At 37.4% G+C, this 19441-nt stretch overlaps 1 protein-coding gene across 6 annotated transcripts in view; it reads left to right on the top strand.

The window, feature by feature from the left end:
* RTCA (RNA 3'-terminal phosphate cyclase) overlaps nucleotides 1–19441 on the top strand; it is a 54667-nt gene that overhangs the window by 18704 nt on the left and 16522 nt on the right. For 5 of the 6 annotated variants that reach the window (XR_007411418.1, XR_007411417.1, XR_007411416.1 and 2 more), the window contains 7 exons: nucleotides 463–586; nucleotides 3794–3852; nucleotides 5311–5452; nucleotides 6054–6178; nucleotides 8358–8416; nucleotides 16153–16247; nucleotides 18216–18320. Coding sequence is in view for 2 of the 6 variants with exons in the window: in XM_025417502.3 (XP_025273287.1) it covers nucleotides 463–586; nucleotides 3794–3852; nucleotides 5311–5452; nucleotides 6054–6178; nucleotides 8358–8416; nucleotides 16153–16247; nucleotides 18216–18320 (709 nt within the window). In the remaining 4 variants the exon portion in view is untranslated. The remainder of the gene's footprint in view (nucleotides 1–462; nucleotides 587–3793; nucleotides 3853–5310; nucleotides 5453–6053; nucleotides 6179–8357; nucleotides 8417–16152; nucleotides 16248–18215; nucleotides 18321–19441) is intronic. The other variant, XM_049111625.1, reaches the window with a different exon arrangement.

Genomic DNA, 19441 nt, shown 5'->3' with positions numbered 1-19441 from the left:
AACTTAAGAATAATTTTATTTTTAAAAAATTCTTTTTTTTTACTTCTTTGTAAGTTAAAGATCACAGAACTAATGTATTGAATTCAAACTTAGATTTGCTGATCATTTAAGGCTAGTTCCTTCTATTATGGAAATTCTGTCTTTAAGTTTCTGGATTTTCTTAATTAGGTGGGGTGGGTTTTTTTTTTTTCTTAAAGTAAGCACTTCTTCCAGTGTGGGGCTCAACCTCATGACCCCCAGATCAAGAGTTGCATGCTCTACTAACAGAGCTAGTCAGGTGTGGCCCCCCTTTTTAATGGGGTGTTTTTAAACTTTAGACTTATATACCTGTTATATAAACTTTAGGATATATACCTGTTTTCCCAGTTGTCTATGCCTCAGCTGATGGTGATGTGTAGTAATACCATGTTCTTGAGACTTTAAAAAGAAAATGCAGCTAACCCTGTTTTGCCTTCTCCTTAGGAGTGTGTGCCTCTTGATGCAGGTCTCAATGCCCTGTGTTCTCTTTGCTGCTTCTCCATCAGAACTACGTTTAAAAGGTGGAACGAATGCTGAAATGGCACCACAAATTGATTACACAGCCATGGTAAGGGCTTTTGTTGTTGTTGATGAACTAAGATGACCTCATATATTCTTCTGAATCTCCATTCTTTATTTAATATACCCTGAGTTGTTTGTGTACATACCTGTTTATTTCTTTTTGGTGTCTAGTTCTGTTGTGGGAGAGGGTAAGGGATTGTGTTTACTTTTAGATTTTGTGTTATATTTTGAACAGTGTTTATAGTGAATTATTTTAAAACCTCAAGTATAATTGTTACAGAAATTATATTACTTCCATAAATCAGTAATTTATAAATATCAGAATTATGACTTGGAAGAAAAAATTAGAGAATTAAACACTGTGTTTGATAAGAGTTGGTGAGGATGTTAAGAAATTGGAACCCTTGTATACTGTTAGTAGAAATGCAAAATGGTGCAGCCACTAAGGAAGACTGAAGATTCCTCAAAAAATTAAAAATAAAACTACCATATAATCCAGAAATCCTCTTTTGAGTATTTACCCAAAAGGATTGAAATCAGGGTCTTGAAGAGATATTAGCATTCCCATGTTCATTGCAGTACTATTCATAATAATCAAGGTGGGAAAACAATCTAAATGTCTGTTGATGAATGGATAAAGAAAATGGAGCATATACATACAGTGGAATACTATTCAGCCTTAAAAAAGACATTGTAGGGTGCCAGAGTGTCTCTGATTAAGCGTCTGCGTTAGACTCAGGTCGTGATCCTGGGGTCCTGCTTCTCCCTCTGCCTATGTCATAAATAAATACATACATACATCATACATACATACATAAATACATACTTAAAAAAAAGACATTCTAGAATATTTGACAATATGAATGAACCTTGAGGACATTATGCTAAGTGAAATAACCAGTCACATGAAGACAAGTACTAGTGTAATTCCACTTTTATGAGATATTTAAAGTAATCAAATCCATAGACTCAAAGAGTAGGATGGGGTAGAGGGAAGGGAGAATAAAGAGTTATTAATCAACAGGCATAAAATTTCAGTTAGGCAAGATGAGTAAGCTGTAGAGGTCTGTACAACATTTACATATAGTCAACAGTATATTATGCACTTAAAATTTTGTTAAAAAGGTAGAGCTCATGTTAAGTGTTCTTTTTTTTTTTTTTAAAGATTTTATTTATTTATTCATGAGCAACACAGAGAGAGAGGGAGAGGCAAAGACACAGGCAGAGGGAGAAGCAGGCTCCATGCAGGGAGCCCGATGTGGGACTCGATCCCAGGTCTCCAGGATCACGCCCTGGGGCTGTAGGCGGCGCTAAACCGCTGCGCCACTGGGGCTACCCAAGTGTTCTTTTCTCAACAGAGATAAAATTTAAAAAATTTAAGTACCATATTTTGACTGTAAATTTTGAAAATGATTAAGTGTGCTTATACAGTTAGTAGGAGAGAAAAATGGTGTCTTTTTTTTTCCTCCCAAGTTTTTTATGGTTTAATTATAGCAAAATTCATCTTTTTAGTGTACAGTCCCATGATTTTTGACACATAGTTGCAAGCCAGCCACCACCATCAAGATACAGAATTACTGTAAAAAAATTCCCCTTGTACTCTGTGTAGTCAGTCCCATGCCCTGGCCCTCGGCAACTACTGCTCTGTCTTGTATAATAGTTCTTGCCTTTTTTCTCTGAATGCCACATAAAGGAATAATATTGTATGCAGCTTTCTGTGTCTTTTTTTTTTCCACTTACCATAATATGTTTGAGATTCATCTTTGTGACTTGTTTTAGCAATAAAAGCTAAGTAGTATTCTATTATATGGATGTCCCAGTGTGTTAAGCCATTCATCTGTTTGAAGGACATTTGGGCTGTTTCCAGTTTTTGGCAATATGGAAATGTCACTATTAACATTTATTTACAGGTTTTTTACGTGAACATAAGTTTTCATTTCTTTTGGATAAGTTCAAGGAGAGGGATTGCTGGTAATAGTAAGTATATATCTAACATTATGGCATACTGCCAGATTGTTTTGGTATCCAATGTGGCTGCATTGTTTTGCATTTTCACTAGCACTGTATATAGTTTTAGCTATTCTGCATCTCTCCAGCACTTGATATTTAATTTTTTACCATTTTAATACATAGTATAATCTTTAAAAAAAATTTTTTTTAGAGGGAGAGCTTGGTGGGGGTGGGGAGGGGCAGAAGGAGAGGGAGAGAGAATCTTAAGCATGTTCACACCTCACACCCAGCATGGAGCTTAACAGATGGCTTGATCTCACAACCTTGAGAACGTGACCTGATCCAAAATCAAGAGTTGGATGCTCAAACAACTGAGCCACCCAGGCGCCCCTGGATGGTACAGTCTTTTAAAATCTACTTTGATAGGATTTGTAATGAAACTTAGTTTCAGGAAATGAACCTAATTAAATATTACAGACTGCAGCAAAAGATAAATGTTAAAGGTATTTGAGCAGAGCATTTATATAGTAATCATTACATAATATATAATTACATAAAAATGAAAACTTAGAGAATGGTTGAATAAGTTATTATGCTAGAATGTCATGCAGTTATTTAAATATAGTTTAGAAAGACTTTTAGGATGTCAGGAAAAATGCTTCTGTTTATAACATTAGATGGAAAAAATGAGGGTAAACATTGTATGTGCAGTGAGAGTTCAATGTATAAAAGAATTGAGAAGGCAGAGATGCCTAGTTGGCTCAGTTAGTTGAAAGTCTAAATCTTGATTTTGGCTCAGATCATGATTTCAGGATCATGGGATTGAGCCCCATGTTAGGCTCCATGCTGTGCATGGAGCCTGCTTGGGATTCTCTCTCTCCCTCTCCTTCTGTCCTTTCCCTACTGATGTTCTCTCTCTCTCTCTCTCTCTCTCTCTCTTTTTCTCTCTCTCAAATAAGTAAATAAAACTTTAAAAAATTGAGAAGGCAGAATGGAATGCTGTTCACTAATATCCTCTAATTTCTTATGCGTTATATTACTGAAAGGTTAGGATATATTATTGTGTGGAGTAAAATAACCACTAAGATCAAGTATCCTGAGTTCTGACATTTTTTTTTATTAGACAGCCCTGATTAATTAAATGTTAAACTTTTAGTTTACATATCAGTTATTTTATTTGAAAAACAGAACTAGCCTACACATTTTTACGTACTAGCTCAGTGCAGAGCACTTTTGTTTAATAAATATGCTTGTTGAATCACTGAATATTTATGGTTAAAGTAACAATAAACTGATGTTTCAGGTTTTCAAGCCAATTGTGGAAAAATTTGGTTTCCAATTTAATTGTGACATTAAGATGAGGTAAGTTACTTATTTGTTAACCCTTTGGCCCACTATTTGTACTTAAAATAGTGGGGAATTAGACCTTAGAGAATTATTCTGGAACCTACTACTTCTTGTAATAATTAGAAAATAATTGTAGGAAATACAATTTATAGGAAATAATTATGCTTTGTGCTTAAAAACAGTAAGTGGCAGGGGCATGGGATCTTAAAAGCAGATAGATATGCTATTTGCTTGTTTTTAGGGAGAAATATTTTTAAGGGAATTGCTACACTGAGGGGACCTTCATATCGAGTGTTATCCATGCTCAGCACAGATGGAGTACTTTCTCTGTGCAAACAACTGGACTAGGCACTACAGTGTCATAAAAGGGATTCTCCTCTACAGTGCATGCAGAATTATTTTCCTAAGAAACACATTGGACATTCAGATGATTTCTCTTCAAGCCTTCCCTTCTGTCACATGATAACAAGGCCAGATTTCTTGGTGTGGCATTTAAGTGTGCTGCAATCCTGTTCCAGTTTACCTTTCTAGCATCAGTCCCTGCCCTTGCCCCCATGCATTCTAACGTGTTTACTTGCTCTTTAACTGTACTTTGTGCCTCTGGGCTTTCATTTCTTTATGTTTTTCCTCCCCTGCTTTCTTAAAAACTGGAAATCCTATATTTTTTTCAAAATGTAACTAGTAATTTTATTTTTTAATTTTTTTTAAGAAAGATTTTTAATTTTTATTTTATTTTTTAATTAAATTTTAAATTTATTTTTTAATTAAAAAAATTTTTTTTGTGACTTATAATTTCTTGTGTGAATTGTCCATGGGTATATCTCAATTGAAATTCATATTTGCATCTCTCTTGTAGTCTTTTTACAGTCTGATGTCTTCTAGTAGGTTACTTATAGAGCCATCTCTTGATTGGATAGGGAGCTCCTTGTGGATAGGAGCACTGTTACTCTCATCTTTATGTTCCCAGCATCTTCCATAAAACAAATGACAATATTGGAGTTAAAATTTTGTTAGAAAAAAAATTTTTTGTTAGTGTCCAGTTACTTAAATATTCATCATATATTTACTGAGTACCTCCTACTTACCAGACATTGTTTTAGGGCACTGCAATAGCAGGAACAAAATAGACAAAGTTCTGCTATCAAGGAGCTTAAATTCAAAAACAGCACTGTCAAAAAGAACTTTCTGCATTGAGGGAAATGCTCTCTGTCTGTCCAATATAGTAGTCACTAGCCACACATGACTACTGAGCATTTGAAATGTGGCCAGTGTGACTGGGGAGCTGAGTTTTAAATTAAATTTAAATTTAAATAGTCACATGTAGTTTGTGATTACTATATTGGACACTATTACTTAGAAATTTGGAACGTGAATTATATGTTTGGATATCATTCACAGGTTATTTTATTGTAAATGTTTAGCTTTATTTTTGTTACAATCAGTTTATGTGAGTATTTGTCATACTTTTTATAGAGGCTACTACCCAAAAGGGGGTGGTGAAGTGATTGTCCGAATGTCACCAGTTAAACAGTTGAACCCAATCAATTTAACTGACCGTGGTTCTGTGACTAAGATATATGGAAGAGCTTTTGTTGCTGGTGTTTTACCATTTAAAGTAAGTTGTCTAGAAGTTTATGTGGGTCTTGGTATTATGTCATCAAAATTTTGAAATTATTAAAAGCACTTAATTTTTTTAAGATCTTATTTTTAAGTTTGCTCTGTGCTCAATATGGAGCTAGAACTTAAAACCCCGAGATCAAGAGTTGCATGCTCCACTCCATGGGATGCCTGGGTGACTCAATTGGTTAAACATCTGCCTTTGGCTCAGGTCTTGATCTCAGCATCTTGGGATTAAGCCCTGTAGCATCAGGTTCTCTGCTCAGAGGGAAATCTGCTTCTCCTTCTCCATCTGTTCTTTCTCTCTCAAGTAAATAAATAAAATCTTAAAAAGAAAAAAAAAGAGTTGCATGCTCTACCAACTGAGCCAGCTAGGTACTCCTAAAGCACTTAAATTTTTAATATTTTCATTAAAAATTTTTTTTGTAAACATTTATGCTCTTTACTCTTGAAAATCTAGTTTTTATATAATGCATGTAAAAGTTACTAATTATGTTTCTTTGAAGGCTTGAAAACAATTGTCAAAATAATTATTATTTTTTTTTTTCAAAATAATTATTAACTTATTTTATTCTTATTTTTCTGTCTTGTCAAAATAGGTAGCAAAAGATATGGCAGCGGCAGCTGTAAGATGCATCAGAAAGGAGATTAGGGATCTGTATGTTAACATCCAGCCTGTTCAGGAACCTAAAGACCAAGCCTTTGGCAATGGGAATGGAATAATGTGAGACAATACACTTTTTCCTGGATACTGATTGAGAGCTCTGAAATAATTATTCTGTTTGAATTAAAGATTTGTGGTTTTTTTAAGTATTACAGTTCTAAAAATGCATATTTTTAAGGACATTCCTACCTAAAAAACAACAGTATGATGAATTAAAATGATTATTTTATTCTGAATTTTTTTCCTAAGGATGGTTTGCTTTTTCTTACATTGTAAGAGTCTTTTCAGTCTTAAGCTAATCAGAAGTTAGCCTTTGAAACTGATCCTGAGAGAAATATTTCCAGTTGTTTTTCTATACCTCAACTGTGAAGTCCATTTACATGTAAATATTAGATAGGCAAAGGTCTATTTAGAAAAGAATTACATTAATTTAATTAGGAATTACTGATTTAAATATAAAAATGCTTGGGGTGCCTGGGTGGCTCAATCAGTTAAGCATCTGCCTTCAGCTCAGGTCTTGATCTTGAGGTCCTGAAATTGAATCCCATGTCAAGCTCCATGCTCAATGGGGAGTCTGCTTCTCTTTCTCCCTCTGCCTCTCCTCCTGCTCATGCTCTTCACCCATGCTCTCTCTCTCTCAAATAAATAAATTAAAAAGAAAAAAAGCTAAAAAAATATAAAATGCTTCAATTGATCTTTTGAAGGATGAGAGTATCTCTTATGGATAAAAAGCCTCGTTTTCAGAGTTTCTATTAAAGGGTTTAAATGCATGTTCATTTGCTAATACTATCTAAAAACTGTAAAACAAAACCAAACATTTCTGTAGAAAGATTTTTTTCTTTTTTTATTGAAGTATAGTTGACATACACTGTTAGATTAATTTCAGGTGTGTGGTATAGTGAATTGACAATGTTATGTTTTGCTTATCACAAGTGTATTTTCCATCTGTCACCTTACAATGCCATTACAATACCACTGACTATATTCCCTATCTGTACCTTTCATCCTTGTAGACTTACTCTACAAAACTGGAAGCCTGAATCTCCAGTTAAGTGTTCTTAACTGAATCTCCCATTCTCTTCACTTATCTTGCCCATCTCCCATCCCTTCCCCTCTGGCAACCATCATTTTGTTCTATATCTGTGTGTCTGTTTGTGTGTTTGTTTTGTTTTTTAGATTTCATGTATAAGTAGAATTGTGTGGTATTTGTCTTTCTCTGTCTGGCACTTAGTCTGTTGCTTTCTAGGTCCACCCATGTTATCACAAATGGTAAAACCTCATTCTTTTTTATGGCTGAGAAATACTCTATTGTGTGTATATGTACCACATCTTTACCCATTCATCTGTTATGGACACTTGAGTTGCTATTGGCTATTGCAATTATTGATAGATATGTACTTAGTACCATTTTGTTAATTGTTTTCTGGGTGTTTTTGTAGTCCTCTGTTTCTTCTTCTCTTGCTCCCCTTGTGATTTTTTTTTTTTTTTTTTTTTTTTTGCTCCCCTTGTGATTGATGACTTTTGGTAATGTTCTTTCTCTTGGTGTTTTATTTTCTGTGTGTCAAAGTTTTAGTTTTGTGGTTTCCTTGAGGTTTGTGGATAACATCCTAAGTATATAGCAGTCTATATTAAGTTGGTCACTTAAGTTTGAACACATAAAAAGATCTTTTCATTTTAGATAATTATAAAACCCTTCATATTTTTAATTTTTATTAAAGATTTTTAAAAATTATTTATTTTAGAGAGAGAGGAAGAGGGAGAGAGAGTGTGAGTGGAGGGAGGGGCGGAGGGAGAGAGAGATCCCAAGCAGACTCTGACCTGAGGGCAGAGCCCCATGCGGGGCTCTATCTCACAACCCTGAGATTATGACCTGAGCCAAAATCAAGAGTTGGATACTCAACCGGCTGAGCCATTCAAGTGCCCCTCATAGAATATTTATGGTAAAGTAGAAATGGTATCATTTAGTGTGGATGACAAAACTTCTAGAAGAGCCATTCCCTTACCTGTGAATGGATTAGAATCTAGTGTGACTTCTTGTTGGAAGTGCTGAAGAATACTAATGCCCTCATGAAGCTGGAGAATGCTAATCATGCTGTTCTTTGTATAAAGAATTTCACTTTTGCAATATACTAGATCTAATCCTATGTACTTAATAGTCACTATTCCACTGTCTTGCATTTGCATATAATTTTAGAATATTTATAGCATAGATAGTAATACTTCTTTTTTTCTTATATAGCATTATTGCTGAGACATCCACTGGCTGTTTGTTTGCTGGATCATCGCTTGGTAAACGAGGTACAGATAAATGAAGGGGGTCCACAATTTCTAGTGGTAACGTAAAATTTTTTAATTATCTGTCAGGCGTAGAGTGTAGCAAGTGTAAAAGAATATGATTAACTGATTCTGTTTTATAGTCAGTTAATGAATTAATTAAAAAATAAATAAAAAATTAAAAGTAAAAAAATATAGTCAGTTAAAATTTCAGCCTTTCTCCTGACTTTATACTTTGAAAAAATCTCAAACTTATGAAAAAGTTGAATGACCAATGAACATCCATATACTGTTCTCTAAGGTTTACCAGTAGTGAACTTTTAGCTACAAGTTTGTGTGTTTCTGAACTATTTCAATATAAGTTGCAGATAGGACATCTCACCCCTGAATACTGCAGCATGGATGTCCAAAGAGCAATACCTATGTAATCACAGTACCATTTTACACCCAAAGAATTTGTCTCTTATATTCTGATATAACCAATTCCCTCTAAAATATTTTTTAGAGCAGTGGGGCTTGTTTGTGGGTTGTTGTTGTTTTTTGAGCACTGACAGAAGTTGGTCATGTCTGTTCAGTTTCTTTCCTGCTACAGAATAGTTTCACCATTCTTTTTCTCTCATGATACTGACATTTTGAAAAGTCCAGTCATTTTCTCATAGGATTTCCTACAATTTGGATTTGTCTGGTTGTCTCATGATTAGATATCTTCTGGTGAAACATTTTTAGTAGGAATAGGTGACTGTGTACATTCCATTTTACCACAGCAGGGTTGATGATAATGTCAGTTTGTCCTTTATTGGTAAAGCTAACTGTGATCACTTGGTTAAAGTAGTGTCCTCCAGGTCTGTCCCCTATAAATCCTTTCCTTTTGTATAAGTAATAAGTCATCTGGGTTAGTACTTTGAGACCATCTGATTATCTTATTCCTATACAACTTTCATCCAATGGTTTTAGCGTCTCTTGGTGACTCTTCCCTGCATCAGTCATTATATTGGTGGTTTCAGAAAACTGAATTTTTTTAAAGGTTTTATTTATTCATGAGAGACACACACAGAGAGAGGCAGAGACACAGGCAGAAGAGAAGCAGGCTCCCTGCAAGGAGCCCAATGTGGGACTCAATCCTGGATCCCGGGATCATGCTTGAGCCAAAGGCAGATACTCAGCTGCTGAGCCACCTAAGTGTCCCAGATATGAAAGGGAAATGTAGTTAAGATTTAATATATTTAGGAGAGGAGGTATGTGTGTACATCTGATTGTTAATATTTGAAGTTACTTTTGCCATTGAGGTGACTTCTAGTTGGACTTCTTGTTTGGATAGCCAACGTATCAGCATCATCAGGGAGTTTGTTTTAAATACAAGTTTGGGGGTTCATTTCATACCTCCCAAATTAGAATCTCTGGAAGTGGACCCAAAGATCTGTTTTAATAAGCTCACTGGATACTTGTGAGGTATAATGAAGTTCAAGAAGTAATGACCAAAAATAAACATTTAGAGTACACTGATTACTTGTTAGGTCTAGTGAAGCATCAATGTGGATAGTGATAGTGAGCCTAACAGTCTAGAGAAAGCAAAGGTAATGCAAAATATAAAATAGAGACCAGGAGCCCATGTAAGTAATGAGTGCTGGGCAGACATGCAGACATTGAGTAGAATGAGTTTATTGGGTACCACCATGTGCCAGGTAGTATATACTAGGGTCACAGATGTGAGAGCCACTTGTGTTTCCTGGTTTAGTCTGGCAGAGGAGACAGAAGAGGCAATGATTTTGGTATTCCCAGGGTATCATAGGAACACAGGGGAAGAACAACTAATTCTCCTTTGGGGGCCAGTTGACCCCAAATCTGGCTTCTGCCATTCAGCAATCCTCCAGTGGGTTCTGTAGATTAGTACAAATTAGCCAGGGACACCTGGGTGGCTCAGCGGTTGAGCATCTGCCTTTGGCTCAGGTCATGATCCCAGGGTCCTGGCATTGAGTCCTGAATCAGGCTCCCTAAAGGGAGCCTGCTTCTTTCTCTTCCTCTCTGTGTCTCTCATGAATAAATAAAATCTTAAAAAAAAAAAAAAAAAAAAAAGGTAGAAATTAGCCAGATGTCACAGTGAGCTAAGGAGGAAGGACACAGGATAGTGCTGACATAACAGAGTAGTGTGGGGCAGCCCAGGTGGCTCAGCGATTTAGCGTTGCCTTCAGCCCAGGGTGTGATCCTGGAGATCTGGAATTGAGTCCCATGTCGGGCTCCCTACATGGAGCCTGCTTCTCCCCCTGCCTGTGTCTCTGCCTCTCTCTCTCTCCCTCTGTGTCTGTCATGAATAAATAAATAAAATCTTAAAAAAAAAAAAAAAAAAGAGTAGTGTGTTCTTTGGGCAGCTACAACTCTGTGATGTGTGTAGGATCTGGAGTGGGAAAGTGCAGATGAAGTTAGAGAGGTAGACAGATGCGAGATTTTGAAAGACTTCATAGGCCATGTAAAGGGTTTCATCACGAAAATAAAGATTTTAAGGAGGAATATCATGTCAGATCTTTCGAAAGGTAATTCTGATAGATAAATGGAGGATTAGAGGAAAACCGTATTGGAGGCAGGAGGACAAGACTTTTGTAGCTGTTCAGGTCAGAAGTGGTAAGGGCCTATACAAACGAAAGCAGTGACTCGAGTTAGAGTGGAGAGTACCAATAGCAAGGATATTAGGAGGGAGAGCAAGTATGTGGTGACCAGTTGCATATAGAAAGTTAGAATGGCAATGGGAAGAATGACCTAGATTTCTAGTTCTGGTAACTAGAAACATTAACAACTTGTGATATAGGAGGTTGAACTCATTTGCCAGAGTAGATGATAGTTTTAGATATGTTGCATTGAGATTGTATAAAGCAACCAGTACTCTGTTACTGCTAGCAATACCTAGGATTTACGTTGCTGGCCAGCTCTGAAAAAATTTCTAGTATTCCATCAACACTTTTTTTCTTACTTTGTCATGTGAGACCATTTTTACTTTGAAGTTGCCTTTGGATAACATGGTTTCAGGGTACATAAAACTTATCTTTAGAGTTAGTATAGTAGGAGGGAATAGATGATAGGGCAACATTCTTTTTTTTTTTTTTTTTTTTTTTTATGATAGTCACACAGAGAGAGAGAGAGAGGCAGAGACACAGGCAGAGGGAGAAGCAGGCTCCATGCACCGGGAGCCCGACGTGGGATTCGATCCCGGGTCTCCAGGATCACGCCCCAGGCCAAAGGCAGGCGCCAAACCGCTGCGCTACCCAGGGATCCCTAGGGCAACATTCTTACTCAGAGTGGCTCCTGCTGGTGCTCTCCCTTGTTTCCTGTTGGCACAGATGTCAAATGAGATGTCATTAGCAAATGTCAAGGCAGCATGGGGTCTTATCTCTCCATCTAGTTAGAATATATTAAGGATATCAGAGAGAATGTTGTAGCTTCCATTGTCCCCCTTCATTTCTGCTGGGGAAGAGGTCCCCTTTCATTTCTGATTGAAATTAACTGGAAAATTACCAGACCCTGAATCCTAATGTCTAAGAGTTACTACAAGAAGCAACATTAGCTGTTTGTTCATGCCGTCATTTGTGGTGGAAGCAATAACCTGGAACTAGTCATGTTTGTCACTGTTACAGTCACTAAAACCATTTTGATCTTAGTTTCTTTATCTGTTGAGTAAGAGAATTAGCCTAGAGAATCTCTCAAGTCCTTCCAGCTATAACATTTTTTGATCTTGTAACAAAGGCGAGGTTTTGTTCTGTTTGAGAGTCCTGGGACTTTAGATGGAGGCAGTATAGTCCCATGTCTGCCAGTATCCTGCATGGCAGCTGGGGGCTTTCCTTTTCTGATACATGAGATCAGACCACTGTCTGTGTATAAAGATCCCTTCCAACTTTATATGATTGCAGTATGGACAGGATATATTTTGTCTTTACATTGTTATGTATTCTTTGCCCACTCTTGTCTTTCAGTTAGTTGTGTTCTTTAAACATTTTTTTAACTTTTTTTTTTTTTTAATAGACTGTTTAAGCATGGGGGGAGAGGGAGAGAGAGAATCTTAAGCAGGCTCCATGCTGGGCTCCAACATGAGGCTCCTATCTCAAGACTCTGAGATCATAACCTGAACTGAAATTAAGACTTGTCTACCAACTGAGCCCACCAGAGGCCCCTCAGTTAGTTAGTTTCTTTACTGTGGTAGCAAAACAGTCAGCTAAGGTACACTCTGATTAATCAGTCCCTGTTATCAGTGTGTGGAAATTGCCTAGGTTAGAACAAGCACTTTACTTCCCTCCTTCGGTATATGTAGGTATATGCTACATATATAGCATCTATGGTATGTGTATACATATATGTATATGCATATATACCATATATATATATATATATATATATGCGCTAATTCATGGCATCTCTCTGATGTCCTAGAGTCAATCCTTTGGCCTTCTCTTCTTAATCTAATAACCTTTTTTATAGTATTGTCCTTTCAATAAGCTAGAAGGTACCCAAATCATTGAATATTCATTTTAATTTGCTGGATTATAAACCATCAGTATTGAGATCTTTTTAAGAAATATCCAAAATACCAGAAGATTATTTGTCCGTTAGAAAAGCATGAAAATTTCAGAGGAAGTTAGGATTTTGCTCTTTTGTTTAGAACATAGTACCAATAAGCAGATTTCTCATATATACTTCATTTTGTTCAGTTGCCACAGACCTTTACTAATAACTGGTAATGATATAGATCCATTCATACCATTATTCACTATCAGGGCCACTGGGTCAGAGGGAATGTGAGTGGCTCTGGAAAACACTTTGTCATTTGGCAGAGAAACCTTAGTACATTTCCTCTTCTCTAATACTGCCAAGCCAGGAATTCTTTCCTTCTACCTCATACTGCATCAAATTTTAGCCATTTTCTAGCACTCACTTGAGTCCTTTATGCTCCATGAAACCTTCTTGTTCATGGGACCTTCATTGTTCTAGGACCTATAATGTTTTTCCTTTTTTTTTTTTTTTTTTAAATTTTTATTTATTTATGATAGGCACAGAGAGAGAGAGAGAGAGGCAGAGACAGAGGCAGAGGGAGAAGCAGGCTCCATGCACCAGGAGCCCGATGTGGGATTCGATCCCGGGTCTCCAGGATCCCGCCCTGGGCCAAAAGCAGGTGCTAAACCGCTGCACCACCCAGGGATCCCTATAATGTTTTTCTTTGTGAACTTTCACTGGTGATATAATTTATACCATAGAGCTTACCTGCTTATCCTTTGATTCTCCAATATATGAGTATTTCTTTTTTTTTTTTTTTATGAGTATTTCTTTATATCATCTTAGCAAAGAAACCAGTTCCTTTTTTTTTAAGATTTTATTTATTTATTCATGAAGAGACACAGAGAGAGAGGCAGAGACATAGACAGAGGGAGAAACAGGCTCCCTATGGGGTGCCTGATGCAGGATTCGATCCCAGGACCCTGGGATCACAACCTGAGCCGACGACAGACACTCAACCACTGAGCCACCCAGGCATCCCAAGGAACCAGTTCCTGTTACTTAGTGTGAGACACACATACTAGATACACAGTATTAACTATTATTACTAGCTTATTATGAACCAGTCATGGTAATATATGTTTTATAAATATTATCTCTAATTTCTTTAACAACTTTGCAGCTTATGTATTATCTCCATTTCCATCTCCACTTGGAAGAGGAAACAGAAGAGGCTGAGTAGTTGAGATTCATACCACATGTTCCAAACCGCCTCATTTAGTCATGTACTTGACTGACTGATGTTGTAAAGATAATTATAATAACTGCTGTAAGGAAAAACCATTAAAATTTTGAAAATCCCCCTTTTCTAGGAAATCTTACCAAGGCATATATATAATCAAATGGATTTCCACATATAAAATAGAAATAAAAACTAACCACAGTCTCATACCTTAAAAGACATTTTTATTTGTAGCCAGGGAACTTCTTTTAGTTTAAAGTAAATAATTCAAAAGAATCATTTGAGGGGCGCCTGGGTGGCTCAGTCGATTAAGTGGCTGACTCTTGATTTCAGGTCAGGTCATGATATCAGGGTTCTGGGATCCAGCCCATGTCAGGGTCTGTGCTTAGTAGGGAGCCTGCTTGAGGATTCTCTCTCCCTCTCCTGTCCCTCCGCCCCTCCTCCTTCACCCTCTCACAAATAAATAAATCTTTAAAAAATAGAAGCATTTGGGGGATCCTTGGATGGCTCAGCAGTTTAGCATCTCCCTTCGGCCCAGGGTGGGGTCCTGGGGTCCTGGGATCAATTCCCACATCGGGCTCCCAGCATGGATCCTGCTTCTCCCTCTGCCTATGTTTCTGCCTTTCTTTCTCTCTGTGTCTCTCATGAATAGATAAATAAAATCTTTAAAAGGAAAAAAAAAACAAACATTTGACATTCCACTACTTTTGACAGACTTCTTTTGTAATCAGTATTATATGAAGATTTGGGGTGTATGTGTGGAGAGGCAAGGAGTAGGCATGGGGATTAATATTCTTATTTTCAAAATAAGATAATGCCTGTTTAAATCTAAAGAAATAAAATTTTGGGCAGCCCCAGTGGCCCAGCGATTTGGCGCCGCCTTCCGCCCATGGTGTGATCCTGGAGACCCGGGATCGAATCCTGCGTCGGGCTCCCTGCATGGAGCCTGCTTCTCCCTCTGCCTGCCTGTGTCTCTGCCTCTTTCTCTCTCTCTCTCTCTCTGTCATGAATGAATTAAAAAATATATATAATATTTGATGTGAGGATTTTTTTTAGATTTTTTTTTATTATTTATTTGACAGAGAACACAAGGGGAGCTGCAGGCAGAGGGAAAAGCTTAGGGAGCCTGATGTGGGGTTCAGTCCCAGGACTCAGGAATCATGACCTGAGCCGAAGGCAGACACTCAACCACTGAGCCACCCAGGCACCCCTGATATGAGAATTTTATCTGCTCTTAGATGAAACTTAATTCTTTAACTTAAAAAAAAAATCCTTTAGGGCAGCCCCAGTGGCCCAGCGGTTTAGTGCCACCTTCAGCCCGGGCGTGATCCTGGAGACCCGGCATTGAGTCTCACGTCAGGTTCCCTGCATGGAGCCTGCTTCTCCCTCTGCCTGTGTCTCTGTCTCTCTCTCTCCCTCTCTGTCTGTCATGAATAAATAAATCTTTAAAAAAAAAAATCAATTCTAATGGAATTACCTACAGACTAATTATAACATGTATAAATTGCAAATTTAAAATTTTGAAGTTGAGGCATAGTATTATGGGGTCATCACTTAGTTATAAATTGGTTTCATAATTAGTACTTTTATTTTTTTAAGATTTATTTGTTTTGAAAGTGAGAGAGCACACAAGCAGAAAGGGCGGAGGGAGAGAGAGAGAGAGAGAGAGAGAGAGAATGAGAATCTCAAGCAGACTCCATGCTGAGTGCAGAGCCCCATGCAGGGCTCAATCCCAGGACCTGAGCAAAACTAAAAGTCAGACACTTAACCAACTGTACCCACCCAGGTGCCCCTCATAACTGGTATTTTTAAAACAGGGCCAAAGCAGCCTGTTTTTTCCTCTACTGGGTTCATTTAAAGATATAAATTATTTGTATGTGCTAAGCTCTCGAAGATTGAATATACTTTAAGATCTAAAAGTTCTGTTCTGTTGGGTGAGTTCAGAGGCCTAAAAAATGTTATACTGGTGCTAACTGGGACATATTATTTCAACTTTTTGTCTCTTCATAATTAACTTAGTTTTTTTGCATTATGTCTGTTATAGGTGTAAATGCAGACAAGGTTGGAATTGAAGCTGCTGAAATGCTATTAGCAAATCTTAGACATGGTGGTGCTGTTGATGAGTATTTGCAAGACCAGGTAATGACACTTTTGGTATAAAAACCTTTGAACATTAGATTTGAATATTTGGTAATTAGATTGACTATAAATTTTTTATCTTAAGTTTTTTTATTTATTTAAGTAATCTCTCTACCCCATGTGGGGCTTGAACTCAAGACCCTGCAATCCAGAGTCACATGCTTCTCCAGCTGAGCCAGCTAGGAGAATGAACGAATATAAATTTTAATCATTGATTGGCTTAGTTCAGCCAGTTTTTAAATATTTTGGAATTACATTTCTCAGATTTCAGTGTTCATCTTGACCTGGCTACAGCATTTGGCCCACGTGATCACTCTTTTTTCTTGAAATACTTTCCTCACTTGCTTTCTTTTTTTAATTTTTAAATTTTGTGGAGTGGGGAGGATACAGAGGGAAAAGGAGAGAGAACCTTAAGCAGACCATATGCCCAAGATGGAGCCTGATATGGGGTTCAGTGTCATAACCCTGAGATCATGACATGAGCAGAAATCAAGAATTGTATGCTTAACCCACTGAGCCACCCAGGCACCCCTCTCACTTGCTTTCTGAAACATTATTATCTTTCTTTTCCCTTGGGCGTGTATTCTAGTCTCTTTGCTAGTTTGATATTACTATTGTTTTCAACTCATCAACTTCTAAATTTTGGAGAATCCGTAGGCTGAGTCTCATGCCTCTTTATCTGTGTTCACTCCCTCAGTTGTTTTGTCCAGTCTCACAGCTTACATACCATCTGTAAAAATAGAAGCATTGTTGTACAAACAACTCAAATTTATATCACTAGCTCAGGCCTTTCTCCTTAACTCCATATTCATATCTCTCGTGACTGTAAGCATTTCCACTTGGACATGTCGTAGACCTCTCAAACTTAACACATCTACCACATGCTAGTGAATATTTCCAAGTGAGATCTTCTTATGGTCCACTGTCTTGATAGATTTCCTGTTTTTTCTACCACACTTTTCTCTCCTTAATCTCAGACCAGCAATCTACATTAAGAAATATTCTCTCCAGGATTTTTTTTTAAAGATTTTATTTATTTATTCATGAGAGACACAGAGAGAGAGAGAGGCAGAGACATAGGCAGAGGGAGAAGTAGGCTCCACGCAGGGAGCCCGATGTGGGACTTGATCCCGGAACTCCAGGACCACGCCCTGGGCCTAAGACAGGTGCTAAACTGCTGAGCTACTCAGGGATCCCCTCTCTCCAGGATTTCTTAACCAGTTTCTTTCTTTTCTTTTTTTTTTAAGATTTTATTTTTAAGTAATCTCTACAGCCCAATGTGGGGCTTGAATTCACAACCCTAAGATAAAGAGTTATGTGCTCCTCTGTCTGAGCTAACTAGGCACCCTTCCTCCCATCGACCCCTTAACTAGTTCCTTATTTCTAGTCTCTTCCTTCTTAGGTGTACTCTATACTCCAAGTAATTCTGTATTAGTGTATTTATTTACCTGTTAAAATGTTGTAATTTTAGAGACTGGAAAAAGTTTGTCATATATTCCAGCTTGCTGAGGCAGTCTGATTAAATATATTAACTTTTAACTCTATATTTTTTTCTTAAACATTGATTTTTTTTTTAAAGATTTTATTTATTCATGAGAGAGACAGAGAGGCAGAGATATAGGCAGAGGGAGAAGCAGGCTCCCTGCAGGGAACCCAATGCAGGACTTGATCCTGGGACTCCGGGATCATGCCCTGAGCTGAAGGCAGATGCTCAACCACTAAGCCACCCAGGCGTCCCGATTTTAGAAAATCTATGTTGACAACTGCTACTAAGCATTTCTGTACCACACCACAGACTTTGGCTGACACAGATTTTCTATTATCTTAGGACTTCTGGAAACCTAAAGTAGAAATTCTCTTAGCTGTTTTGATTTCTAATGGTATTTTCATGTGGTAAGCAGTAGAGTTTAACTCCAAATGTTAGTAAATGTATGAAATTTTTCTTCTTTGTTCTTTTTTTTTTAATAGTTGATCATTTTCATGGCATTAGCTTGTGGAGTTTCCAGAATAAAAACAGGACCAGTTACACTCCATACACAAACAGCTATACATTTTGCTGAACAATTAGCAAAGGTGAGTATTCCATTAGAAAGAGTAATTGATTTTTATTGTAGCCAATTTTGGGTCAGATTGTAATAAACAAAAAACTTAATCATAATTGCTATCCCTCGCCTAGTAATTCCTGTGTGGCTGACATTGAGCTAATTCAGCAAGTTACCTGCATCATCTTATTCTGCATTACCATTTTATTATTTGTTTATTTATTTTTAAAGATTCATTTATTTGAGAGAAAGCACAAGAGCTAGGAGATGGGCAGAAGGAGAGGGAGGAACTCAAACAGACTCCCTGCTGAGCATGGAGCCTAATAAGGAGCTCAGTCCTATGACCCCAAGATCACAACCTGAGCCAAAACTAAGAATCAGATGCTTTACTGATGGAGCCACCAGGTGCCCTTCTGCATAACCTTTTTTTTTTATTGTTTTTTATTCATGAGACACAGAGAGAGAGGCAGTGACATAGGCAGAAGGAGATGCAAGCTCCATGCAGGGAGCCTGACGTGAGACTCCATCCCTGGTCTCCAGGATCAGGCCCCTGGGCTGAAGGCGGCACTAAACTGATGAGCCACCTGGGCTGCCTAGATAGTTCTTTATTATTCTCATTTTGCATGTGAATAAAATGAGGTAGAGGAATTAAATTAATTACTCAAGACCATATAGTTTCTTAGGGGCAGAGTTGGACTTTGAGCAAATTCAGGAAAGCATACATCAGAGCTCACGTGTGGTACTGCCTGCAGGATAAAGATGCTTTGGGCAGCTCGGGTGGCTCAGCGGTTTAGCGCCGCCTTCAGCCCAGGGCCTGATCCTGAAGACCTGGGATTGAGTTCCATGTCTGCTCCCTTCAGGGAGCCTGCTTCTCCCTCTGCCTATGTCTCTGGCTCTCTCTCTCTCTGTGTCTCTCATGAATAAATAAATAAAATCTTTAAAAATATAAAAAAACAAAAAGATAAAGATAAGTTTTGATGAGAACTATGAAATTAAATCATAAGGAATTTGTAGTTGCCCATAAACTTAAATATTAATATAACATTTAAATGTTTTATTTTCTTGTGATTCTATGGTAGAATGGAATATTTGCTGAAATTTTAACACCAGCCCTCTTAACTTTTATGAGTAGATTGACAATTTTTAGTGAAA

The sequence above is a fragment of the Canis lupus genome, chromosome 6 (assembly GCF_003254725.2).
Source record: "Canis lupus dingo isolate Sandy chromosome 6, ASM325472v2, whole genome shotgun sequence".
Classification (NCBI taxonomy): Eukaryota; Metazoa; Chordata; class Mammalia; order Carnivora; family Canidae; genus Canis; species Canis lupus.
Note: the sequence above shows the minus strand (reverse complement) of the source record. Positions and strands in the feature narration are given on the sequence as shown.